This window comes from Pelodiscus sinensis, chromosome 5 (genome assembly GCF_052426305.1).
Source record: "Pelodiscus sinensis isolate ZL-2025 chromosome 5, ASM5242630v1, whole genome shotgun sequence".
Taxonomy (NCBI): domain Eukaryota; kingdom Metazoa; phylum Chordata; order Testudines; family Trionychidae; genus Pelodiscus; species Pelodiscus sinensis.
The window spans coordinates 17,687,438-17,715,386 of record NC_143056.1 but is presented as its reverse complement, the minus strand read 5'-3'; the positions used below and the strand labels follow the sequence as shown (position 1 = coordinate 17,715,386).

At 44.1% G+C, this 27,949-nt stretch overlaps 1 protein-coding gene across 4 annotated transcripts; it reads left to right on the top strand.

Annotated features, from left to right (window-relative positions):
- The first annotated feature begins 1,536 nt into the window (after window positions 1-1,536).
- PLD4 (phospholipase D family member 4) lies at window positions 1,537-27,949 on the top strand. Of its 4 annotated transcripts, XM_025189335.3 has the most exons (12): window positions 1,557-1,683; window positions 4,487-4,816; window positions 8,602-8,691; window positions 11,075-11,283; window positions 11,568-11,751; window positions 15,473-15,593; window positions 15,991-16,118; window positions 16,361-16,561; window positions 17,905-18,044; window positions 21,958-22,123; window positions 23,459-23,555; window positions 27,500-27,949. In XM_025189335.3, exons 2-12 carry the CDS (start codon window positions 4,742-4,744, stop codon window positions 27,715-27,717), a joined length of 1,629 nt encoding a protein of 542 aa, XP_025045120.2. In that variant the 5' UTR covers window positions 1,557-1,683; window positions 4,487-4,741; the 3' UTR covers window positions 27,718-27,949. The 4 variants fall into 4 exon arrangements, with proteins under 4 accessions (XP_006132489.2, XP_025045120.2, XP_075782556.1 ...); XM_006132427.5 differs by lacking the exon at window positions 4,487-4,816 and having other exon boundaries at window positions 1,537-1,683; XM_075926442.2 differs by lacking the exon at window positions 4,487-4,816 and having other exon boundaries at window positions 1,631-1,683; window positions 11,145-11,283.

The following is a 27,949-nucleotide window of genomic DNA, read 5'->3' as shown; positions in this document are numbered from 1 at the left end:
TGCCTTTGGTTCAACCTTTTTACATCTGTTGTGCTAGAAACACCTCGTGAGAGGAGAGTTGTCAAGGCCAAATCCCCACTCTGGCACAATAAATGCCGAAGTGGGGGCACACAAAAGTACTCCAAAATCTTATCTTCCCAGGCTTTGGTATAAAACTTCCCCCCAAAATCTTAAAAACCTAGATTTTGGGGATAAAAATCCACTGCCACCACCCAAGTAATGATAAGGACACCAGGGAAGAGATCACTTGGGAAATCTCACCCCTAAAGTAAAACCAGGACACGAAAAAATTAACCAATATCAGGTTAATAAAAAAAACCTTTTATTATCACCACAATACTTCTGTTACAAGTATAATGACTAGATGGAAAAGTCACCAATTAATATACTCATGGGGAACCCCCCAATGGGCCAAAAGGTTAGTTACAAAGGAGAGGAAACCCCATTTTTAAATGCACAGACATCAGATTCCCATTCCCAAACCATAAAACAATAAAACCTAATGGATTTATCTAAATTTTACCCTACTTACAGATAGTGAAGAGTCTTTTCTTGGGCAGAGACATTTTGTCTGGCCCCCTCAGTAGCTGGAGAGAAACTACTCTGGGACCAAAAAGAGAAAAACCCCAAAATTCCTTTGTCTCAGTTTGAAATCCCTATATGCATTTTCTATTGGCTAAGCAGATACCTGGCTAAGCACAGTTAACTCCTTAGTCCCCAGGCTGCTGCCCATCTCTCATGGTCATGAGAGGAGTGGTGGTCAAGAGGCAGGGCCCAGGGATGGGGTATGGAAGGCCTGCCTTTGGGGTCAGGATTTTGCCGGAAGTGCATTTTAAAACTTTAATGCACTGAGCCCTCAATCCTGCAAGATGTAAACAATTCCTGGGCATGCTAAGGCCCCTCAGCATCCACTGAAGTCAATGGGAGTTCAGGGTACTCAGCACCAGTGTTCCAAGTAAGCTGAGCACTTGGGTGGCCACCCTGGAGAGATTCAGGTACTACCCAGCTGATTAGCAGAGCACCCACAGTGCCTACAGCTGGCAGCATGTGTTTTTATTTGTGGTGCACAGCCACACATCCTTTGGTGCACACAACACACTTTATTCCGCACATGGATGAAAAACCATTAGAGGGAACACTGCTCAGCACACCTTGTTACTTGGCGCCTTGAAGGATTGGGCCCTCAGAGCTTGTGCTAAGTGCAATAAGAGTTGACATTATTGAAATAAATCTGCTGAACATTTCACATGGACACTGCCTCAGTACCCCTGACATAGCCTTTCTCGGTGGACTTTCAGTGCTGACCTAGGATTTGATTGTGCACCACTAAAGCCAGTGGAAATGTTGCTATTTAGTGCAAAAACAGCAGGGTTCTATGGGCCATTTGGAAAGCAATTTCAGTGGAAACTATGCTGATTTACACCAGCTGAGGATTGGGCCCCAAAATCTGAGGTGTCACTCAGATAGGCAAAGCCAGACAGTGACTTGGGATCTCTATCTGTTTATGGGCTTTGTGAAACTCCAGCCCAGAAGAGGAAGTGATCTACAGCAAAAAGCAAATGTGGGAGGCGGAGAGAGGAGGACAACTCTGTTGCAGGAGGTGTTGTCTGCTGACTGCCATAACTGCAGCTGGGTGCCTGATCCACAGAAGGCAGAGCATTTTCACAGCAGTCTCCCAGGATGGTAAGTACTTGGAAATATTATGCCATTACCTTGTACTTTTGTGAAACAGGGTGAACACCTTACTCATGGGACGCACATGCAACAACTTTTGGGGAGGGTGTTTTATTCTACTGACTCCTCTTTGTAAGTGTTTGAAATTCGGAAATTGAAACAGTTCATTTCTCATGGAGGAAAAACATGCATCAGGAGGCTAAACGGAGGCTCTTTTGTTGCTATTCCTACTGAAGAGTCCGTTAATATGACACCACCAAAGGAGATTTTTGAGAGAAAAAACCCAACCTAACACTATAAATGCCCCAATCCTTGTATATCCAGGTAGTCTAGTATTACTCCACCTGTTGAAATCTGATATGGAAAATGTAATAAGTCTTTTATACTTTGAAGTGTATCAGTTTTTTTCAGCGACTAAAGTTCACCAAAGTCAAATGAAGCTGTTAACAAGTTGTGGTTCCTTACTGAGCTATTACTTCTGCTTTTTTTTTAAGAGCTCTGCTTGAGTGCAGAATGTTTTCTTTTTTAGAAAATTAAAATTTGGGGCCACATCCTCAGCTCGTGTAAGTTTTATTTGGGGCCCCCAGAAAAATGTCCCCCTCCGCCCTGGGGAGCTTCTCAGTAATACCCTAGAGTAATGCAACCTAGATGGAGATATTATAAGACGGTTGGATAACCATTCCCAAAAACTTCAGAGGGGAAGCCGAGTTAGTCTGTAACAGGAAAAACTTAAAAAACAACGAATAGTCTAGTAGCACCTTAAAGACTAACAAAACATGTGGATGGTATCATGAGCTTTCATGGGCACAGCCCACTTCTTCAGATGACAGAAAGTACTTATCAATGGCTCACGGTCATGCTAAAAGGGCATAACAAGTGAGGTTCTGCAGGGATCAATTTTGGAACCTGTTCTGTTCAATATTCTAATCAGTAATTTAGATAATTGCATAGAGAATACACTTAGCAAATTTGCGGATGATACCAAGCTGGGAGGGGTTGCAAGTGCTTTGGAGGGTAGGATTATAATTCAAAATGATCTTGACAAACTGGAGAAATGGTCTGAGGTATGAAGTTCTGAGGATGAAATTCAAAAAGGACAAATGTAAAGTTCTCCACATAGGAAAGAACATTCAGATGCACACAAATAAAATGGGAAATGACTACCTAGGAAGGAGTACTGGGGAAAGGGATCGAAGGGGTCTAATGGTATGTCTAATAATAACTCTTGAAATAGCTCTTTCGAAATAGCCCATCCACATTACAAATCCTCATAGAAATAGAACAGCGCTACGTCGAAATAGCACATCCACACTGAGGGTACGTCTACACTGCAACCTATTCCAAAATAACTGTCTGTGTCTACACAGGAAGCAGTTATTTTTAAATACAGCCGGTCCCTGAGTTGCGAACGGTCGAATTACGACTGTTCGCATTTACGACCAAAGCGGTCGTAAATGTGGTACCTGAGTTACGAACGCGATCTGCGCTTACGAGCAGCACGGTCGCCATGTAACTCAATGGGGTCTGAGTTACGAACAGTTTGAGTTACGGCTAAGCGTTTGGTCCGAAACTCGTTCGTAACTCGTGGAGAGGCTGTAGTATCAAAATGCTGTCAAGCTGGAGGTCTTCATATTCCAGCTCCTGTAACCCTCATTGTACAAGGAATAAGGGAAGTCGGAGGAAGAGTGCTCTGTTTCAAAACATAGATGCTCCCTATTTCAAAATAAGATATGCAATGAACATAGTTCAATTTGCATAGCTTATTTTGAGTTAAGCCCTGCAGTGTAGACCAGTGGTTCCCAACCATTTGATGCTGCCGGGTGCCAGGAGGCGTGGCCATTTGCCTGCCGGGCGCCAGAGGGCGGGGACCCCCCCCAAGCGCCATGCACCCGGGGCTGGCGGTCCCCCCATGCACCGCGCACCCAGAGCGCGGGTGGCCAATTCGCGGCGCTCCCGGGGCCAGCGCTCACCGTGTGCCATGCGCCCGGGGCCAGCGCTCACCGTGTGCCATGCGCCCGGCTCCGGCACCATGCACGTGCCATGTGCCCGGGGCCAGGCCAGCCCCGAGCACTTGGCAGGCACACACAAAGGCACCGTGTTGGGGACCACTGGTGTAGACGCACCCTGATTAGAGCCTGAATTGCATTTAAAGCTCCCGGGAAGCAGTCTGGGCAGGGTATCCGGACAGCAGTTACTTCCTGGAGCTGCTGCCTGAGGCTAGCTGAGGCTTGTGCTTAAAGGGGCTCCCCTCTACAGCTGTGTCTCAGACTCTCCACCTTTGCCTATCTCCTTGAGGGAGGGCAAACTCTTCTCACTGCGGGCTCTGGTTGCCTTTGTGGATGCCACAGCACTTCTGTCATAGAGCCAGACCAGCTGCAAAGCACCCACCGGCTCTTAGACTTCATGTCGTGCCTCCTGGTGCAGTGACTGCAGGCTGCCCACGTGGCACTGCAGGAACAGGACCAGCAGCTCACTCTAGGGCAGTGTTTCTCAACCAGTGGTACGAGTACCCTTAGGGGTACTCGAGAGAAGTCTGAGGGTACGTCAACACAACTGAAATTTGGAGAAAACTGAATGTTTGTGTTAAGTTTTACAGGGCTTTATTATTTTTGTACTTTTTACACCCAAAAATGTCATCACACACCCGGCTACGATTAAGTTGTTTAAACAAGTGTGTTGCAATGGTAGAAAAAAAATGTGTGTGTCTGAAAACTGTAGGTACTGGGGGTACTTATATTTTTTTTAGAGGGATACTTTTTAAAAATAAAGGTTGAGAAACTCTGCTCTAGGGCACCTCCTCACTCTACTCCAGGTGCTTCTCATGCAGCACGACCTTTCCCACCCTCCCCTGTACACCGTGTACCTCTGCGCCTGGTGACTGGACACCAGTTCCAACTTGTGGGACCGGATCTTCACGGAGTGGTGGGACAAGTAGCAGTGGCTCCAGAAGGCCACCTTCCTGAAACTCTGTGAGTGGCTTGCTCCTGCCCTCCGGCAATGGGACACCCATATGTGACCCACCATTCACCTCCAGAAGTGGGTCACCGTCACTATCTGGAAGCTTGCCATGCTGGGCAGCTATCGCTCCATCGGGAACCATTTCAGCATGGGGAGATCGACTATTGGAGCTGTGCTCAAGCAGGTTTGGCTCTCTTACGATTGTCCTAGGAGTGTGGTGAAGCACTGGAATGGGGTTCCCCAGGGAAAGGAGGGTGGACTCTCCATCCCTGGAGGTTTTGCAATCCTGCCTTCACAAAGCCTTGCCAGGGATGCGGTTGTTGGGGCTGCTCCCACTGTGGGAAGGGGGTTGGGCTCAGGGACCTTTTGAGGGCTCTGGCAACCTCGTGATTCCACTATTCTATCATTCTGCAGTGGTGGGGCCATCAATGCCATCCTGCTGAGTAGGGTCATCATCCTTGGCAACATGGATCCCATCATCACTGGCTTTGCTCTCATGGGCTTCCTCAACTGTCTGTGTTTGGGGGGGGAAGGGGGCATTGATGGCACCCACATCCTCAACCGGGCTCCCAAACACCACTCTTCCAATTATATCAAGAGGGAGGGGTACTTTTCAGTAGTGCTGCAGTCCCTCATGGACCACCGAGGCTGATTCACAGACACTAAATTCGGGTAGTCGGGGAAGGTGCAGGAAGCCTGCATCTTTAGGAACTCTAGCCTGTTCCAGAGGACTCATGCCAGCAATTTTTTCCCTGACTGCACCATTAGGGTTAGGGGCATCGACATGCCCATGTGCATCATGGGAAATGCAGGCTACCCTTTGCTCCCCTGACTAAAGAAGCCCAACACAGGACACCTGGACCCCACCAGGGTTTGGTTCGATGCCAGGCTGAGCAGATGCTGCATTGTTATGGAGGATGCCTTCGGCTGTTTAAAAGGGAGGTTCCGGTGTCTCCTCGCCCACCTGGACCGTGGCAACCGGAACATCCCCCAGGTGGCGGTGGCTTGCTGTGTCCCCCTCGCTCCCAGCAGGGGCTACAGAGTGCCATTGAAAGTGGGGAGTTACATTGCCCTCCTCCCCACCTGAACCTCTTCTTCCCTATGGACAGTGGTTGAATCTTCCCCTTGGTGAGGTTAGCCTCCTGCCTTGCCTCTTCCAGCCCAGGCCCTGGCCCTGCTCACTGCTCTGAGCTCCTTTGGACTTGGCCAGGGCAGTGGGGAGCTGAGAGTGCTGCCCCAGCTGGGACTATTGCAGAGCTCTTGGCCCAGAGCCTGTTCCACTCCTCTAGTCCCAGGGCTGGGCAGGACGACATTTTTCTGGGGACCTCAAATTGGCCTGGGACCCTGGGCACAGGACTTGTGGGTCTGTGTTATAATCTGCCACTGTCCCCCTATGGCAGCATGAGGTTTGCAGAATCTTAGTCTCCCTCAGCCTCCATTACACACTGCCCCTGTTCTTCCCCTCACAAGCACCTCTCCTACTCCAGCAACAGCCGCCCCTCTACTCTTCCCGGGCCAATGAGCTCCTACACCCACCTTTTCCCAGGGGTGCGGTTTCAGCAGCTGGCAGGGAAGAGCCAAGCATGAAGCTCACTGCCCACTGTGTGTAGAGATCAAGGCCTGAGTGTCATCTGCAGCACGTGCCCAGCAGTGACATGCTCAGCCACCCGTTATGAGACCCCTGCACACAGCTACAGATGCCCAACCCACAGCAGAGTACATCTCCTGACAGGAAACTGGCCTGATAATAGAAAACCAGCCAGGTGGCAACCTTGTTTTTCATGCGCCTGCTGAAAAATGATGAGGCCATAGGCTGGCAGGGTCCCTCCCCCAGTTCTACAGCCTAGGCCTCACAATCTCTTCCCTTCAGCCTCACTCCACACCCTCCTGCTTTCCCTCTTCTCCCTGGTCTGTCCCACACACCTCCCTTCACTTCAATGCCCCCTCCTAACAAAACCCACATCTCAAACAATGGGGTGGAACTAAGATGGCATTTGCCACCATCATATGGGTCACTCTCAACCCCACTCCCGGCCTGGTGTCTGTCTTGTCTATTTGTAAGGGCAGAGAATGTCTCCCCCTCTGTGTTTGCACAGTGCTTAGCACAAAGGGGCCCTGTTCTTGGTTGGCCTTTGGTCACTACCATAATAAACATGATTAAAATAAAAACCAGTCCCGTAGATGCAATCACAGCTTTCCTTCCTGTGGCTGCATGGGCTGTGGTTTATCACACATGGTTGTATTCCCTCATTTTTTCCTCCCCTTCTGTGTTTTTTGCTCTCCTGTTTCTACCCTCTCATCCCATTCTCTTCTTTCAGCTGAGCCTCTTCCCTTCCCCAAATCTTCTTTTTAGCTCCATCGCTCCTTGACTGTCCATTGCTTCCAGAAATCTTCTCCTCCTCTTTCCTTCACACCATCCAGCTATTGAAAGTCAGTGCCTACCAGCAATCTGTGTTGTAAATACATGATGGATCAGGGCCAGGGGCTGTAGAAAGCAGATACAAGGCCAGGATAGATGCTCATGCCATCGTGGCCCATCCTGGCTCCTATCATCATTGAATCTGCCATTCCTCGGAATGTGCTCTTTGCTTCTGAAGGCCTACAAATGCCTAGTGCCCCCTGAAGGCCAAATTCACCTCGGTGGTAATTATACTGACATCAGGAGTGAGTTTGAACCTTAGGCATGTGAAGTGAATGGAAAGGCAGGGGTAGATGTGACCTCTCAACTCAACGGGGGCACAATGCTGCATGCGGTTGGGCAGAGAAGGCCCATGCCTGTAGGATTACTGTCCGCCTCATGGGGATGGGGAGCTGGGAATGCGATGGCAGCTCACAGAGGGTCCAGGCCTCTGGGGTCACTGCTGTCCTGCAGGGAGGGGGGTGGTGCTGCCCTTTATGTAGCCGTAGCACACTGATGCCAATTGCTGCAACAACGTGTGTGTGTGTGTGTGTGTGTGTGTGTGTGTGTGTGTGTTGGGGGGAGGGAAGGAGAGAGTCACTCCACACTACTGATTGTGGGTAAAAAAACCTGAGTGCATGTTCGCCGGGTGCAGCTGTGAAACAGCTGATTGCGGTGGGAGGGAGGTGTGGAGAGTGAGTGAGGGGGAGGTGCTGACCATTGGGTCTGCCGGCAGGTTGGAGGTGCTGGGGCTGCAAGCTGATGAGGGCTGCTGACATATTACTATGGCTCTTTGGCAATGTACATTGTTAGGTAAGTTCTGGCTGATTCTCAGACTCAGGTTGGCCACCCCTTGTCTAGGGGATATGGCACTGTTACAAAAGCCTCATGGGGCCACCCCGTTACCACTCCTTTCTGCAACTCCTGAGGGTTGCCTCTGCTAGGCTGGGAACAGCACTACAGCAGGGCTACTGTGCAGTTGGAGACCAGGAGGACACTTGCATCTGGGGACAGTGTAGCCTGAGCACTGAGGATAGCTAGTTGCCTGGAACACGGCTGCAGTGGAGAGAAGAAACTTGCAGATTTCCCCAGACTTACTTCATCGGTTCATGTCCCATTAGCACAGAGGAGTTTATAGTCTAAGAAGACAAACCCTGTGCACAGGGTAGGGAAGGACAAAATATACAGGCAAAATGTTGGATAATTTAGATGTGAAAAAGATCCACTATCCTCTCTAGCTTCTGTGGGTTGGCATTAATTAGTTGGCTAATTTATTTGTAGGCCCCATAGTAGAAGTAGGTCTGAGGAGAGATTGGAAGAACGAGGGGGTCATTTCCTTACAAATTAATGACAGAGAATGCACTCTGCAGACAAAACCATGCTGTGTCATTTTGGACTCTATTAGTGTCACCAAAGTTCCATAATACAACGATTGTTCTGTACATTTGTCATTTTCACAACTCCATAAAGTACAACTGCAGCAATCTGATTTTCTCTGTGTAACAGGCTTTCTACCAATGTTGCTATAGTGTCTTATTTTCCACCTGTACATATGTTTATGTTTTTTTCAGACTGGCAAAAATGCTTCAAAAGAATCCTTGCTGTTAAATGAATATTCCTATGTGAGATTAAACTCAAATGATCAAAAAGGCTTCAAAGTGGTAAGTATTCTGATACACTGCATTGTAGTGAATGAGAAGTTGGAATGCATAGCGTTGTATCAAGAGCCTGGAAAAAAATTAAGGAATTTAATAATATTATTTTTATTATCTCTCTCTATATATACAAAGGTTTTTCCTGCTGGGTCACAAAATGATGTCATCAGCTTCTCTAGCTTCTTCCCCTTTCACAGCCAGAGAGAGGGGGGTTGGCAAGCCCCCTAGTATAGTTTAGAATTACAAGTTGGCTTTCAGCCTGCTTGCAGCAAAGACAGTGGCCATAATCCTCACTGACGTGACCAGGGCCCTAATCAGCTCCTTGGTGTGTGACAATATAGAGACCAGTCCTGCAGCCTTTGCTCGAGAGAGTGACCCTCATTTGTGCTTACAGTCCTATGTACTTCATTGGTGCTCAGTTCTGACTGTGATAGGCAAATAGGTAAAGAAACAAAGTTAGTGGACCAGATGTCCAGCTAGTGAACATCAGCATGGGTAACTGAAGTCAACGGAGACCTGCCAATTTACCCACCACCAATGTTCCTTCTAACTTTTTCCACCCATGTGCGGAATACATTTTTATGTACACCAACGTATGTGTAGATGTGCACCACCCATAGAAACATATACTGATGGCTGTGGGTGGCTATGAGCGCTCTGCTAATCAGCTGGGCAGCATTTGAATCTCTTGTGGGTGGCTGCCCAAGAACTCAGCTTATAAGGGAAACTGCCCACCAGCTGAGAATCTGGGCTACTGATTTCAATGATCTTACTGTGAATTTACTCTTTAAAATGCCCCATGTAATATAGCAGATGAAATTCATCTGCAATGCCAATGTACCACTTGTCCTGTATTTAAAGAGATAAAGTAATTCATAGGGCCTTACCTTGTGTGTGCATGTTTCTTCTACAGGGATAATTGGTCCCCATGATTTAATCATCAATTAACAATCCATTAGATTTATTTTGTCCATCCAACCTTGCTGCCAGCACTCTGGCATATTGCTACTAGGCAGAATCACTGACATGGCTGTCTTCAATATAGATTTCTTCTTTTGTAAACCCAATATAAACCATGCCATTCACATTTATCGGGTGAAATCCTCACCTTGTTGAGATCAATGGGAATTTTGCAATTGACTTCTGTGAGAATGGAAATGCAGTGCTAGTCACGCCATTCCTTATTAGATGCTCCATCTGTAATCAGTTAGCTTTATTACAGGCCAAAATACTCGTCTTACATGGGTTTGTTTTATACAAGGCTTCACCCTTCACCTGAGAAGCATTGGAAACATTCGCAAATTTACACAAAAATTAAACAAATTAAAACTAAGCAGACATTTATACAAATGGTATTTTAGCTGTATTCTTAGAATGATTAAAATCTAAGATGCCAGATGAATAATTGTACTTCTTTCTATTACTTACACTTATGTTAGTTTGTTCACGTTTATGCTCAGGGCTTATCAAGCATTTGCAAAGAAGCGAGAAAGGAAGGTGCACATTCTGGAGGTTCTAGAGCCCAGAGTCTGTGAGGAGTTGAGTGCCTTCCGCAAGGGGCCAAACTCTCTCAGCTCCTCAGAGTTTCAAGAGCTACTCTATGGAGTTGAAATCAATGGGAGTTAGATGCCTAAAAACCTTTGAGGGTCTGGGCATAATTAGGTAAAAATGATTCTAACATTTACAATTATTGCTGCCTTGCTCAATACCTTTAATCCAGAACAGTCATATAGAGGTCAGCATTGTGTTGTAAGTTTCACAATGCATGCATGGACTGTGCCTGTATATATAATCACGTTCCCCATACATTCTAGTTATGAAAAGACATAGAAACACCAAGCTGTTAAACCAAAATGAAAGCATAAAGAGGAACAGTATCAACCTCAAGGGCTAATGGTTTGCTAAGTTCCACTTTCCAAAGTGGCATTTGAGTTATAGCAGTCTAAAAACAAGCTATGGCCTGAAACCACAAAATGGCTTTCGGTTTCTGACTTGTATTTATAGAATTACAAAACTGCTTGTTGTTTTTTCTTCTGGGTTTGTACATATACCTATTATGCTTATGACTCCATATTTCAAGCTGCATTACAGAAGAATGTCTACTGCTTTTGTGTTAAAGACAAAACATGTTCAAATAAATCTTGGGTAAGCAAAGGATTCTTAGTGTATTGACATATAATAACATTTAAAAAGTAAAATCAGCCCCAAGTTCAGGGTTCTTGGTTTGATTGATGTACGTGGTGCAAATGACCTGATTTGATAATAGATGAAAGCAGAATTAACATTCAGATACATATTTGTAAAGTGGTAGATAGCCATTACACTATTACTGGCTCTTGGAAGGCTTTTCAGCTATGATAAACCATATCTAACATGAATGCTATTCTAGTTCCAGTTCATATCAGTGATTTCAATAGTTGGGTTTGTTGTCCTGATGGCCATTTACATGATAAAACCAGTCACCATAGATTTTCCAGAAGACCAAGAAACCATTATCAGCATTGACCAGCAGATGGAGGAGCAACGAGTCTTTGGAGATACCTTGGAAGACAAGATGACTAACGAGGACAATGTCAATACATGTAATGATTCATGCAAGTAAGCCAGATCTGATTGTTTGTAGAGAGAGTTAATTAACTGATGGAGAAATAGTCATAATGTTAACAAAAGGTGGAAGATAGCAAAGCAGCATACTGCAATGGTTTATAAAGCACCACTAACTTGGGAAGATAATTTATCCTTCTGATAGCACATTTCATGGGATTACAGAAACTAGAGAAAGCAAACAGTCTGTGGCACATAGAGAGGAATATTCTTCCGTGTCCTGCATTAACAACTCAGTGCACGAATGTTTGTCTCATGATATGCAATTGCCATTGCAGTTTTGAACTCGTGGAAAGTATTCCATGTGACATGGCTTATGAGACAAATAGCACCACTATGAAACCCTTGTACCAAGCCTGGATGGGTCTCCTCAACATGACACAGGAAAGAATTCATGTGGCTTCTTACTACTGGTCTCTGAAAGGAGAAGATATAAATGTAAATGATTCCTCTTCTGAACAGGTATGAGCAAACCAAGAAAATAAACTCACATATGATCCTTGGAGCAGTGCACCTACCCAGTCTGGTTCCAGTGCACCTACCCAGACCTCTCCATTGCCTCAGCTGACTGCCATCTCATGTCATTCTCTTGACCTTCAGAACCTAACACGACAGAGGTGATGTAGACCTCCATACGAATAACGAGAAGGCCACCTCTTCCAGAGTACCAAAGTCCAAGCAAACACAAAAGCAATAGTCTCCCACCCTGACCCGAAGCTGGGCACAGCCCTTCCTTTCCCAAGAGTCTCTTCTCTTCCAAACCTGCCCTTCCCTTGCGCTCAGCTCTGCCCCCTCCTGGGCTCTATTCAGTCTTTGTGTGGCTGCCACTTGTTTGCAAAGATCACTGCCTCACCTTAGTAGGTGGCAGTCTAGGAGGTATCCATGTTCACCCTCTTCTGTGGATTTCCAGCCTTGAGAATTCCCCTGCTGTTCCTTCTGATATTGTCTACCCTCCCAGTACTTCTCTTTCTCTCCCCTGACCCACAGGCTGCTCTTATCCCTCCCTCCTAGGACTTGCCCGTCACATGACTTCTCTCATTTACTCCACCCAGGAAAAGAGAGACATGTAGCACAGGAGCTAATGAGACCCCTACCTTCGTAAAGGGCCAACTCATCCTGTTATAAACCCTTCTACTTTCATCCTCAGAGACAAATAATTCAGAACATCAATTCAGTGTATCAGCAGCCAGTAGAATAGTGATAGAGATGCAGCTGTGTTAGTCTGGTGTAGCTGAAACAAAAGACAGAACTATGTAGCACTTTAAAGACTAACAAGATGGTTTATTAGGTGATGAGCTTTCGTAGGCCAGACCCACTTCCTCAGATCAATATGTGGAAGAAAATCGGCACAACCATATATACCAAAGTGATACAATCAAAAAAAATGAATGCATGTGAAATTGACAAATTAAATTTTAGAACAGAGTGGAGGTGAGGGGGGAAGGTTAGTTTCTGTGAGGTAATGACATAGGGGTGATAATAAGGGAAGTTTCTGTGAGGTAATGACATTGGGGTGATAATTGGGGAAGCTATCTTTGTAATGGGTAAGATAATTAGAGTCTTTGTTTAAACTTATACATAAAGTGTCAAATTTAAGCATGAATGACAATTCTGAAGCTTCTCGTTGAAGTCTGGAGTTAAAATCTCTTTGAAGCAATATGCATGTTTTAAGGTAATTGAGGGATTGATCAGTCTGGCTGAAATGGCAAGCAACAGCTTTCTCTCTGTGAGAGAGTCTATGTCTGTTTTGTGTCCATTGATTCTTTGGCGAAGTGTCTGAGACGTTTGTCCAATGTACACAGCAGATGGACACTTTAGGCACATGATGGCATAAATTATATTTCTGGATGAACAGGAATATGTGTTCTTGATCTTGTAACTGGCATGGTTAAGTCCAATAATGGTGTCAGCAGAGTAAATATGTGGACAAAGCTGACACTGGGGTTTGTTGCAAGGGAAAGTTCCAGGGTTGGTATGAGTGTGATATGTCCTGTGGTTGTTGGTAAGAATCATCCTGAGGTTAAGTGGTTGTCTATAGGAGACGATGGGTCTGTCTCCCAGAGCTTCTTGCAGTGTAGTATCCTGTTCCAGTATAGGTTGTAGTTTATTGTTAATGCGTTGGACGGGTTTAAGTTGGGGGCTATAGGTGATGACAAGTGGTGTTCTATTGTTGGTTTTCCTGGGTCTGTCTTGAAGTAGATGGTTTCTGGGTATTTGTCTGGCTCTTTCAATTTGTTTTTTTATTTCTCTGGGTGGCTAATTGAGGTTTAAAAATGCTTGGTAGGGATCCTGAAGTTTCTGGTCTCTGTCAGTGGGATTAGAGCAGATGCGATTGTATCTAAGGGCTTGGCTATAGACGATGGATTGTATGGTGTGTCCTGGATAGGAGCTGGAGGCATGTAGGTAACTGTAGGAGTCAGTGGGTTTTCTGTAGAGAGTGGTGTCTAATTTACCATTGGTGATTTGTACTGTGGTGTTCAGGAAATGGATCTCTCGTGTAGAATGGTCCAGGCTGAGATTGATGGTGGGGTGTAGGTTGTTAAAGTCTCTGTGGAATGTCTCCAGTGTTTCTTGGACATGGGTCCAGATCATAAAGATGTCATCAATGTAGCGTAAGTAGAGAAGGGGCAAAAGGGGATGGGATCTGAGGAAACATTGTTCTAAGTCAGTCATAAAGATGTTAGCATACTGTGGGGCCATGCGGGTACCCATGGCTGTACCGCTGATCTGGAGGTATAAGTTGTCACCAAATTGGAAATAATTGTGGGTGAGAACAAAGTTACTTAGGTCTGCTACCAGATTGGCAGTGGTATCCTCTGGGATAGTGTTTCTAATTGCTTGTAATCCGTCTTCATGTGGAATATTGGTGTAGAGAGCTTCTACATCCATGGTAGCAAGGATGGCATTATCAGGGAGGTTATCAATGTTTTGTAGTTTTCTCAGGAAGTCAGTAGTATCTCAGAGATAGCTGGGAGTGTTGGTTGCGTAGGGTTTGAGAAGAGAGTCTACATAGCTGGATAATCCAGTAGTGAGAGTGCTGATATCTGAGATGATGGGGTGTCCGTGGTGTCCAGGTTTATGGATTTTGGGAAGCAGATAGAACAATCCTGGTCGGGGTTCAGAAGGTGTGTCTGTGTGGATTTGGTCCTGAGTAGAGGTGGGGAGTTTTTTAAGGAGACAGCAAAGAGACTTTAACTCCAGACTTCAATGAGAAGCTTCAGAATTGTCATTCATGCTTAAATTTGACACTTTATGTATAGGTTTAAACAAAAACTCTAATTATCTCACCCATTACATAGCTTCCCCAATTATCACCCCTATGTCATTACCTCACAGAAACTAACCTTCCCCCCTCACCTCCACTCTGTTCAAAAATTTGATTTGTCAATTTCACATGCGTTCATTTTTTTGATTGTATCACTTTGGTATATATGGTTGTGCCAATTTTCTTCCACATATTGATCTGAGGAAGTGGGTCTGGCCAACAAAAGCTCATCACCTAATAAACCATCTTGTTAGTCTTTAAAGTGCTACATAGCAGCCAGTAGTTTTTGTTGCTGTTTGCATTTTGTCTTGGAACTCAAGACATATTTCAGTTCTAATGTTTTCTCTTTGGCTGTAATGACCTTCCTGCTAATGATATTAACCAGTAGGAAATAAATTGTATTAATCAATTGCAGGCATGGGGAACCTCAGGCTTGCTCCTCCCCGCCCCCGGTTTACCTATATGTGGCCCCTGGGGCTCAGGGCTCTCCTTCTGCCCTCACATTGTGGAGCCTATGCCTACTACAGGACTGGAGCACACAAAATCTACCAGCCTGGGTCCCCCTACCTAGGCTCTGGTGTGCAAGGGAAAAGTGGGGAGTGTCTTTCTCCTACTCAGTCAGGGGCCACGTCAGTGAGAGTCTGACATTTTTATTTGGCTTTTCACTTGTATGTGGCCCACAACTGACTTTTCTGTGGGTCAGCGCCCCCCCCCCACCCACCCAAAAAAGGTTCCCTATCCAGATCAATTGACTCTTTTGTTTGTGTCTTTAGTCCGTCTCTAGCTGAAATGCACTGAAAGATTAAACAATCCCACCCTTGAATTGTGTGTGTCTCCTTCAAAAGAAGCACCTAATTTTAGAAGGTCCTTGCTGTTTCTTATTGTCGTGCAGGATAATGAGTGGTGCATTATATGCAGGGTGAAGATATTCTGAAGAAGTTTGAAAGTTTACTTATGGAGAATGTCTCGGTGTATATTGCAACAAGCTTGCCAACTTTAGCTGTAAATTCAACTGACCTTAAAGTGTTGAAGGAAAAAGGTAACTATGTAATTCATATTGCCTCTTCAGGTCAGCAATAAGGTAAGCAAGGACCAATGTGAAACTGAACTCTTAAAACCTAATTCAGGTCATGCTTAATCTGTAAACAACAAGACTACTTAAAATTAAGATTGTGCTTAAGAGTTGTGCTAGGTTGGGTCCTTTGTATATATTGATACATTTAAGTTACTTTTCTGAAAGTTAAGCTTTAGTAAATATACATATATTATACAAATGCTCAACATTTATATTATACAAACAAGCACTAGAAATCCATATACATTCTGGTCACCACAAGAATAATATAGACTATATTCTTTATGTTAAAATTAAAAATAATGTTGGGAATTACTTTAGCTAATGTACTTTTTCCCATTTATCCAATATTTTTCCTTAGGGGCTCATGTAAGAAGGATAAATTTTGGACATTTGACCAAAGGTGTGCTGCATTCTAAATTCTGGATTGTAGACATGAAACACATGTATATTGGCAGTGCAAATATGGACTGGAGGTCATTTTCTCAGGTCAGATGTACTTTAGATTGCTAAACATAAATTTAACCTCGATACACATGGTGGAAATGATATCCATGGGATAAATTTCAGAGCCATGTATTTATCATGCACATATTTTACCAATCATAGTTCTCCATGCTAACATCTGATAATAATATATAATATGGGCACACCAAGAAAACAGGGTGGGGTCAAGAAATCCTTTGAGGCGTAAGGGAATGGTTTTTGATATATGTTTACTCTCTCTGCAGGTAAAAGAAGTTGGTGCTGTGATATACAACTGCAGCTGCTTAGCCAAAGATCTATGGAAAACATTTAGAACATATTGGGATCTTGGACACGCAAATGCCACCGTTCCCTCCTCATGGCCAAGCAATTATTCCACCAAAATTAACAAGTATAGGCCTCTGGAAGTGCAGTTTAATGGTACCTTGACAACAGCCTATTTTTCTGTAAGCAGATTTTAAATTAAAATCTTTTTTGTAAACTGTTCCAAACTATTTCCCCAGAAATGTCATTTTCTGTATCTCTCTCTTCACGCAGGCTTAGTTACACTTTACTCAGCCCAGGTTAATTACGTAGCTGGTGATATTGTACCCTAATTCAAGTTTTCCCACCGTCCCCACAGCAATAGGTTGATGGGAGCAATTACTCCCATTGGCTTCCCTTACTCCTAGCAGGAGCAGGAATACTGGTGCTGATGGGGGCAACCTCTCAGTTCGATTTAGCAGGTCTTTACTAGACCTGCTAAATCAAACTCTGGAAGATCAACTATGGCAGCGTCGATCTCCTGCATAGTGAAGACAAGCTCTCAGGTTGAGTAGCACCTTATTCCAAAGGTTCAGTGGGACTACGCATGGAATAAGGCCCTATACACATGGGCATCCACTAGCCTCAGTGGGCTTTGCCTTCCCACACCACTAGGCATGGCTCAGCCCACACTTCGCTCCCAGAACATCTGCTGTCGGTATTCTGGGGGTGGAGTGTTACTATCCCCAGCGCTTGCCTTCCCTGCCCTCCTTCCTCCCCAGTGCTCTGGGGCTGAGGAGGTTTGGATCACATGGCCTCCTCCCTCCCCAGTGCTCCAGACTGGGGATGCTGGGGCACATGCCTGCGCGTGCTCACCCACTTCCTTCCCCGTGATGGAGGGGGGGGGGCATGCGCACTTAGCACACTGCCTCCCCTTTCCTCTTCTCTGTGATGGGGGTGGGGCCTGGCAGGGGGCAGGTCTATAAGTGGGGCTAGGGGCCTGCCTCCCCCAGCCCTAGCTGCACCGACAGCCCATGCCTATGCAACACAAGTAAGGGATATAGAACCAGGCACTCTATCCTGCCCTGGGTTACTCATATTATGTGGTAATTTACAGTTCAGAATGGGACTACTTCAGGATTAATCCATTACTCAGCGTAAGAATGGCAAAATCTGGCCTGTAGTAAATAGTTTATTGCAGGTCTAGGCCATGATGGTTTTATATCTTTTTTTATTACCTTGTAATGGCTAGTAGATTTGAAATACAGAATTACTGTCATATTTCATATGGTTTCTTCCTTAGGGTAGTAACTATTTGCAGGACACATTGATTATATTCTGTGATTTTGGGTCCAGTTTTAGAACCTACAAATTGTTTTAACAATTCATGATCCTGTAAATGAATACAAGTCAGGAAGTTCTGTATATGTAATCAAAACCGAGTAGAGGTTAATATAAATCAAAGTTTGTTGAAAGAAAATGTAAGTTGTGGAACAGGACAGAGAAAGGTATGAGAATCATCAGACTTTGTTTCCCTCCTTTACAGGCCTCTCCTCCGGCATTTTGCCCAAAGGGCCGCACTCCAGATCTTATTTCTATTATAGATGTTATAAATGATGCAGAAGAATATGTGTATGTCTCAGTCATGGAGTATTTTCCTACAACGCGCTTCAGTCACCCAGCAAAGTAGGTTAAACTTCGATAACTCACTCAGCTATATGTCCTTTGCTTTTGCAGAAATTTGTTCTTAGCAAAAATGCAGCATTTTCTCCCTTTCAGAAATATTAATGTTATTTTTTCACCAATGGAGAGAACTGAGACTTTTGGACATTCTGCTGTTGTTATGCCATTGCAAAGTGCATGTAAAACAGTAACCTTCTGTTTCAGTCACACTTCACACTGATTTTGCTCTTACTTCATAGCTTCATAGAAATGTAAGTAGGGCTAAAAGGGAGCTCAGTAAGTCATCAAGTTCAGACCCTTGTCATCAGACAGGACCAACTAAACATAGACTCTCCCTGTCAGGCATTTATTCAACTTATTCTTAAAAATATTCAGTAATGGGGATTCCACAGTCTTCCGTGGAAGCTTATTTGTTCTTAACTACACGTACAATTAAAAAGTTTACTGGAGTAAATATCTACACAGGCTGCTGGGCAATGAAGAATCAGGCCCATTTCCTCCTAACCTTACTCAAGGCAAAAGCATAGTCGTTACAGAATAGATTAGCAGAAACACTAAGATCTGGGGTAAATTTTTCAAAAGAAAATGCAGCTTCCTCTGCATCTCCTCCGCTTCTTCTCATTATGGTTGCAGTGTCCCTTTGAAGTTTCTGTGCTTTTTCCATCCTACTTAACAAATACTTCTATGGACACCCAGACTCTTCAATGCCTCCATAAAAAGAGAGGAAGTAGCCAGCACTATATGATCAGCTAGTGCTCCATGGGCTGCTGGCAAATTCTCTCTGGCTTTGGCATTATACAGTCTCTGGTCCTAAGCTTAGCCGCAAGTAATACAGAAATCTGCCAAGTCATTTGGTGTTTTTAAAAAAGCCCCAAAACCTCTCAGCTGCACTTGAATTAGAAACATTATATGAAGCCAACTTGCCTGGGTAATTTAAAATATATTGGCATCTGGCATTGCTGGTTTATCTGACAGCTAAAAAAAGTCTAATCAAGATGATGAGCAATTATATTTGAGTGTGTTGCTTAAAGTGTCCTGGGAGGAACAGATTATGTGTCTATCCACAGTCACATCATGCTATATATGCTCAGGAATTATAGTTGTTCCCTAATGAACATGTGACAGTGTGTATTACCTGCAGTCCTAGGCATCTAGAATTTATAGAGGTAGGTGGGTTATAGAATCACAGAAATGGAAGGATGAAAGGTATCTTGAGAGGTCATCTATCCAGCCCCCTGCACTGAGGCAGTGGCCAGTTAGATCGATCACAAAGGGAGAGCAGGGCCTTTGTCGGTCGATCGATCCAATGCTCCTCTGGAGTTGGTGGCAAGACAAACCCGAAGTTCCACAGCAAAGCACCCTGCTTTTATAATCCTTTTCTCTGTTGAAGTCTATGGATTCTGCTGTGTCAGCCTGTGCCTGGAGTGTTATCTTTTTGATATCAGTGTTCCCAAAACATTTCCAAAGCTCATCGTGTAATCAATCATCTTTCAGGGGTGCTAGCTCCACTTTAATCTGCCACTAATCCAATCATCCTGTGAGTAGGGGTATGCATCGATGGTTATATATGGTGGTTCTTTGATGCCGGATAGTCTAGTTTTTACCCACGCTCACCCCTCCTTCTTTGGCCATATGGTTCTGAGCAATAACTTTTGCACCTTTATCTCGACACGTACATACCACTTTCACACAAACAATCTTTTACTCTCGAGGAAAAGCATAACTTCAGTATCTGCACTGGGCAAAGCAAAACGGCATTGTAAATCAAACAATTAAGGCCTTAGCCTTCAACATTCCTCTAGTCTCATTAACACAGACACAATATCAAAACTCGATGGGTGCATCTAGACTGGCAAGATTTTGCACAAAAGCGGTCGCTTTTGCGCAAAAGCTTGCTAGGTGTCTACACTGGCCGCTTGAATTTGCACAAGAGCACTGACTTTGTAATGTACAAATTCAGTGCTTCTTGCGCAAATACTTTCACGCTCCCGCTTGGGAAAAAGCCCTCTTGCGCAAGAATACAGGGAAGAACTGTTTTGCGCAAAAAAGCCCCGATGGCTAAAATGGTGATCGGGGCTTTCTTGCGCAAAATCGCGTCTAGACTGGCCACGGATGCTTTTGCGCAAAAGCATCTATGCCAATCTAGATGCGTTTTTGCGGAAATACTTTTAATGGAAAAACTTTTCCGTTAAAAGTATTTCCACAAAATCATGCCAGTCTAGACACAGCCTCTCTCTTTACTCACTACACTTAAGTATATATCTCTTATATTTCCTTGTTCTAAACTAAAGGATTTGACTTACTACAAAATTAAATAATAAGAATATAATATTATTATATTTAAATATAATATTTAAATAATAATATAATTAAATATGATTATATTACCTTACATTACTAAACCTAAAATACAAATATAAAAAAAAGAATAAAACTTTCAATCCCAACAAGGAGAGGGGGCATGATTCTTCTTAGCTGCCTGTTATTCTAACAAGCAGCTCCCGTTGGCGGTTTCTTCCAGAAACAGGTCAATGGGAATGTGCTGGGGGTGGAGCGGCTCCTAAAGCTTCTCCCCTCCCCTCCAGTTTTAAAACAGAAATGGAGCCCTGCAGCTGCGTTTCTGCATGGTGCGCGGGGCAAGTAGGGGAACCTACCTGTGGCTTCCTGCTGCCTCTGAGAGCTGGACCTGGTGGCTTGGTGGGCCGGATCTGGCCCGTGGGCCGTATTTTGCCCAGACCTGCACTTCCGCCTGATGGATAGTTTTGCAATTCAGATGGGGGAAAATTCTGTTTGTGTCATATATTTGATTTTTTGTATGTCTTTTCTCTTTTTGCCTGGAATATTTGCCTGGAAATAGGCTCCACTCTGCCCAACCCCTGCCATTTCTTAACATTACACATTCTCTACTTGAAGCCTTAATCTCCCATTTGTGTTCTCTGGGGGCCTGATCTAATGCAAATAGATGTCTGAGGTCTGGGGAATGCAGGATTGAGCCTCTGGAAATCTCCCCAGTATCCAGATGTCATGTTACAAAGAGCGGTAAGGCTGATTAGTTTAGATTAGGCAGAAAGAAGCAGCTGAGGCAGCTGAACTCGGAAGGAACCAAGCTTCTGTTTTCATACCCAAGGGTTCATTAATTATAAATTAGGCTAGTGAATGAGCTGCATGAGTATCCCTCCATCTCAGTGGGGTCACAAGATAGTTGTAACTAAGGCAGTCTCCCCCGATATAATTGCGCTTGTGTACCTAGCATTTGTGGGGTGTGTCGATTGAACCGTAGCAGCACTTAGATTGGAGGCAGAGGGAGCGTACACAACTCTCATAGGCTACATCTAGACTGCATCCCTCTGTTGACAGAGATGTAGATTAGGCACATCGAAATTGCTAATGAGGTTACAGGATCTGTCGAAAAAGGGTTTATTTTCAACAGATCTGTGTCTAGACTGCCGTTTTTTTCCAAAAAACTCCATTTTGAAAAAGCGGTGGCCATGTTTATGCTAATGAAGCAGGGGATATTTAAATCCCTGCTTCATTAGCAATGTCAATGTGCCTGATCTACATCTCTGTCACTTTAGTAATACTGGTAAGGGGGAAAAAATGACATGGACAGAAAGCAGCGGACTCTAGCAACCTGCATGTGGGCAACAGGGAATGACATGTCTGGCAGGCCACTCACTGAATCCCGATGAGCCACATACAGACTATGGGTTGCAGGTTGCCCACCACTGTTTGGCAGAATGACTCCTGGTTTTCCCCCCAGAGGTCCCCATTGCCTTTGACAGGGTAGTAACTTCAAAGGTTTGATCCAGACTTACATTATTATTACTGTAGTTACTTTCTTATCAATGTGGTATTAGACGTTTGTCTCAATTTTCTCTGAAGGTATTCTTCTGTTCATTTACTTGCATTCCTACAGATACTGGCCCGACATTGACAATGCTCTGAGACGTGTGGCATTCAACCACAATGTGCAAATCAGGCTTTTGATCAGCTGCTGGCTCCACACTGACCCATCTATGTTCCATTACTTGCAGTCACTTCGTGCACTCAGTGATCCACATACCAACATCACCATAGATGTGGTAAGATAAGAACAATCTTTTGGCATAACATCATAATGGGCCATCCTTTTAAAAAGGTATTTTTCAAGCAGGCACTGCAACGTGTATAAATGTAAAACGCTGTCTATAAATACATGTGCATACACATTTGATTACAGACCTTGCAGCAATAGACCTTTGAAATTTGGGTTTACGTGATGTTATTCTTCAACCCAGCAACCACTTTCATCAGCACTAGTTTGATTTCAGTAGCATTCTTAATATGGACCTATTAGGATGGAAGACCAGAGAATTATGAAGCATATTTACCTAGGAATGCCAGTATATGGCTGGTGATTATGTAGTTGCCAAAAACTTTAGAGGTACAATTTGATTGCCAGTGATAGATGTAAAGTTAATATACAACCAGACCATGTTAAGGACTTAAACAGAGCTAGGTGGCACTTGATTTGCAAGGAATCTACATCTCTGTATGATTTGTCATGATGACGACATTCTTCTAGGAAACAATGGCTGTAACTATTTCAGTTTGCAATATTAATGCACATGCAAAAATATCTACAAAGAACAGATGACTCATTACAATTGTTGTGATAGGCTAAGTAACAAGCTCTACTTCTCACCCTCTGCCAACTTTCACTGCATTATCCTTCTGTGGTGGCATGGTTAGGAAATTACACTTTATCTAATCAGTCTCACCACTCCCACTTTTATGAATGGGATTCCTCGCTGGTTACCTCTCTGCAAATGACACTAAATAATTCCTAGAGATGGATATAGAAACTAAGGTGAAATCCCTGGCCATGGGAAGCTCCAAGCTTGGTGCAGGTAGATGCATAGAGGTGAATAAGAATCAAAATGGTTGGACTTTTAGCAGGGAAGATAACAAACAAGGACTTGAAATGTAATTTTTAATTAAAGTAAAAAAATTGTAAGGCACTCTTGCTCTTTTCAATTCCACTCTGTCTGAGATCAGCTGATTCCATTGTACAGTAATGCTGCAACAATCAATGATAAATGCAGAATAATAACACTATTAAACAGCTGTCTAAACTGTATTAATTTTTTTTTACTGTAATGTGATAGCTCTTTTACAGATGGAATGTTGTAAAGTACATATTATCCTTATCTGATCACACTGTCTCAAACAGTTTTACTCAGAGTGGAATCATTAGTTTGTCCAAGTTAACTTTCTGGGATAATAGCAAAATATCAAAACGATCTAAAGCCATAGTTTTGAATATTCTATTCTATGTTGACTTATTTGAAAACCAGGAAAGTTTGCAGCATCCAATAATATAATTTATGCTTCACTCCAGTAATTCTTCGTATGATTCATAATTATTTTCCTTGCAGAAAATCTTTATTGTTCCAGTCCTGAATCACACAAACATCCCTTTTGGGAGAGTGAATCACAACAAATATATGGTCACTGATAAAGTAGCATATGTTGGTAAGTGTCCTGTTTTAAGACATGATCAGGACTACAGGATTGGGACGGAGTAGAAATTCGATTGGGTGTCATGTCAAATGTTAGCTAAATCCACCATGAAGAGGTCAGAAACGTATAGCAGATACCTTGAGCAAAATATCTGCACTGGATAAAAGACTAAAGACATGATGGAGGGAAAAGAATATAGGGTAAATTCAGCAAGAGATTATTTTATTGGCTTGTGAATCATTAAAAATGAAGTAGAGGAGATCATGACCCTGAAAGAGCAGAGATTCATGTTATTGTCAAGTACTCTCAGTAATCTCATAAATTGTGTACTTAGATATTTGCAATGACACTTAGGATTCCAGGAAAGAAAACATTATTTGGCTTTAACAAAAAGCTTAATATGTGGAATCCATTGCCCAGTTGTTTAAGCAGTATTCCAGGACTGGAGTAGAGGATATAGGGGCCTTAGAGACCCTAAATTATCAACCACCACATTGGTGATGTTGAGATCTCATTCCTATATTAGAATCCTACATAAGAGTAAGAGATGGAAGAGGTCACAAAGTTCACCACCCTATCAGTATTGATTGTCCTATTGAGTATTCTTCAAAAGAGAGGTGTATTTACAAAGAGAATTTATTTTCTGCCCAAAGCACCTCTTGGAATGATTGGGAGATTTGTCTGAGTGAGACCACCAGTCACAAAACCCTACGTGCTGAAAATTTGATATATTCACAGTGCTCAGTGCTTTGTGTTGACTGAGCCTCAAAAAAAAACCAAACAAACAAACCACCACGTTCAGATGGATCCCTGCCTTGATCAGAGACATCTAGTGAATAGCATCGACACATGTGTAGCACGCAGTGGCTGTGGATGTTGTATTCACCTAGACCAGGAGGTGGGCTATAAGTGGCCTGGGAGCTGGATGCAATATGCAAGGGTTAGGGTTAGAGCTGGCGAGCTGCTAGGTACTTTTTTTTACATGAGCTTCCACAAGAATGGCTACTTGCAGCTCCCTTTGGCCATGGTTCACCATTCCTGGCCAATGGAAGCTGCAGGAAGCAGTGTTGATTGGGCCATCAATTACTGCAGCTCCCATTGGCTGGGAATGGCGAACTGAGGCTAACAGGAGAGACAAATGGCTGTACCTGCAAAAGCTCAGATAAAGCATCTGTCAGCCAGCAAACTGTAGCCAACTCACGGGCCACTTATTGCCCATCCTTGGGCTAGACCCCGTTTATTTGTAATAAGTAAAGTTCAGCTGCAAGGCATATTTTTTTAGTCTTTTTCTTCTGATGGTTTAAAAGCGTGGCAGAGATTGCATTGTCACTGGATAGCTAAGGCACTGCCCATAGAAAAGGGTGTGTGTGTGTGTGTGTGTGTGTGTGTGTGTGTGTGTGTGTACACACTTGCAGCCTATTTCGGAATAGGGCTGCAAGTGTAGGCATTCAAAATTGCAAATCAAGCCCAGGATTTAAATATCCCGCGCTTGATTTGCATTTTCCTGGCCGGGCGCCATTTTTTAAATTTACAAGCCCGTGTCTACATGTGGCATAACTACCTGTTATTCTTCCTGCAATGAGGTTTAACAGGTAGTTTGAAATAGGGCTTTATTTCGAACGCCCATTTCACTGCCGCGTGTGGATGCAGGCAGTTATTCCGGGCTTGTAAATTTCAAAAAATGGCGCCCAGCCAGGAAGATGCAAATCAAGCGCGGGATATTTAAATCCTGGGCTCGATTTGCAATTCTGAATGCCTACATTTGCAGCCCTATTCCGAAATAGGCTGCAAGTGTAGCCATACCATGAGTATGAGAGAGAACACAAGCAAAGTGAAATACATGTTTGAGATATGGGCCTGAACCAAAATATCAGACCTGAACACTCCCCACATTCAAACTTTGTGAGACTTGCTCCTATTTCTAAAATGGGTCCATTCAGTTCATCTCTGCTACAACCTCCATCATATAGGATATGTCGAGACTGCAGGCTTCTTTCAGAAGAAGCTTCTCTGGAAGAGATCTTCCTAAAAAACTTCTTCCAAAAGAGCATCTACACAACAAAAGCGCATTGAAAAAAAAATCGATCTGCTTTTTTGAAAGATAGTGTCCATTCAGCGTGGATGCTATCTCGCATTTAAGCTGTGATTACTATGGATGGAGTGCCCACCAAGGCACCTGTGCTTTTTCCTCTTTCCCCTTCTTTTGAAAGAACTCCCTCTTCCCCATCCACAGATGCCTTTTTCCAAAAGAGCTCTTTCGGAAAAAGGCTTCTTCCTCGTAGAAAGATGTTTATCAATGTCAGAAAAACCCCTCCGTTCTTAAGATTTTTTTTTTTCAAAAGAACGTGATTGCAGTGTGGACGTAAGTGAAGTTTGTTCAGAAAAATGTCCATTTTTCCAGAAAAACCTCTGCAGTGTAGACATACCCCAATAGGGACTCCTAAAGAGCCTCCAGGTGACTTAAAGTTGCTTGTCTGTAATGGAACCCTCAAATGAGAAAAAGCTGGCCTGATTTTCAAAGAGCTGGTGACTTGCAGCTCCCATTGACTTTAGTGGCATTTGTGGTTGTAGCACAGGCCTGCACAACTTGGAAAGAGGCAAGGGCCATATTATTCCAAAGAAAACAGCTGCGGGCCGCAAGTAGGGTTGCCAGCTGCTCTCCCAAAAAATACCGAACACACGGTCTAAAAATGTGTGTCAGGCATAAAAAAAACCTGCACCACCTGGCCTCAACATGCAACCACAGGAGGTGCCACCAGGCATCCGTCCAGTGCCCAGTTGGAAATTCAGAAAATACCGGACATTGCACATATCTGATTTTTTCTGAATTTTTTTACTGGGCAGAGCATGCAAATACTGGACTGTACAGTAGAAAACTGGACACCTGGCAACCCTAGCCGCAAGGGTAGGTTTGGGGGAGAGGGGGTGTTGATACTTAAGAATTTTTCAATTAAATCAAACAAATACTTTTTTTTAATGATTTTAATTTTTATGTATTTTAATTATTTAAATTTGTATTTATGAATACAGAGTGTCCATTCCCTCCCCTTGCCTGCAGCCTCTACACTGCGGGAAGCGTGAGAGGATCAAGAGGAAGCATTGGGAAAAGGGGGCACTCCCTCCCCACACCCTCCACCTCAGCTCCAGGCAGCGGGGAGCGGCCAGCCCGCCCCCCTCTCCCCACCCCGGGCCCCCCTTTGCACTGAGGAGCAGAGGTGGGGAGGGGGGGTGCTGCTTCTGCTCCCTCCCTCCCACCATCCCCCACGGGAGCATTTTTTTTTTTTTAACTGGTCCGGCCTTCAACCCTCCTCCCACTTTCACGGAGCGCGGCGGGCTCCTCCCCCCGCCTGGCCTCACCTGCCAGTGCCAGGATCTCTCTTGCAGCAGGCGCCTGGAAGCAGCGCCTCCGCGCTTGACTGAGCGCAGGGTCTGGGCAGACCGGAGCACTCAAACGCCGAGCAGAGGCAAATCTGGCTGGGCAGGCACGTGGCGCAGTGGGAGTCCGGCCCCAGTACACTCCCAGCCTCTCTGCCCTCCGCGGCAGGCAGAGGAGACCGGGGTCGGGGAGTCCTATCCACGTGGCAGTGCAGCAGGCATGCACCGCGTGGCGGAGTGACTCTGGGTGTTGGGGTGTTGTAGTGCCCCCCATAGGTTGGCACCCTGGGCACCTGTCTTGCTAGCCTGCCCCTTAATCCGGTGCTGGTCACAGGCCACACAGTGAGCCCCTGCGGGCCGCATGTGGCCTGCGGGCCATATGTTGTGCAGGCCTGTTGTAGCACATTTCTAAAGATCAGTCCACTTTTATAGAGGTGCATTAAATATGTTTTGAAGAGTCTAACATTAGGCTCCAGTCTTGAAATTTTATTCAATGTCCCGTCTCCCATTTCTGCCTCTGGCCAACAAAATACTTGAAATAAAATTTTTTCTTGTTAACCATCAATATTTCTATCCTGTAGGGACTTCCAATTGGTCTAAAGATTACTTTAGTACTACTGCTGGAGTTGGGCTGATTATCAACCAGATGTCAACAGATCCTCAAAGAAAGAAGCCAGTTATACAGGAACAATTAAAAAATCTTTTTGAACGAGACTGGAATTCCAAATATTCAGTAAATATGGAAGATCTGCATGGGCAGAAAGACTGTGTTTGGGAAGAGGAATTAAGTTACTTATAAAGTTCAATAGTTTTTTCTGTTTGAAATGTAATAGACATGAAATATATAGTTTATTCTTGATTCTGTGTCAAAGAAATCATTTCCTACTGGTATGCCCCACTACTGAATGTTCTGAGAGCAGGATAGTTCAATGTACCTGTATAATCAAATAATTCTTGGTAGTTAATATGTGAAATGTGTATGTTGCACATGGTTAATCCATATTTGTCAAATAAATAAAACATGGCAAATA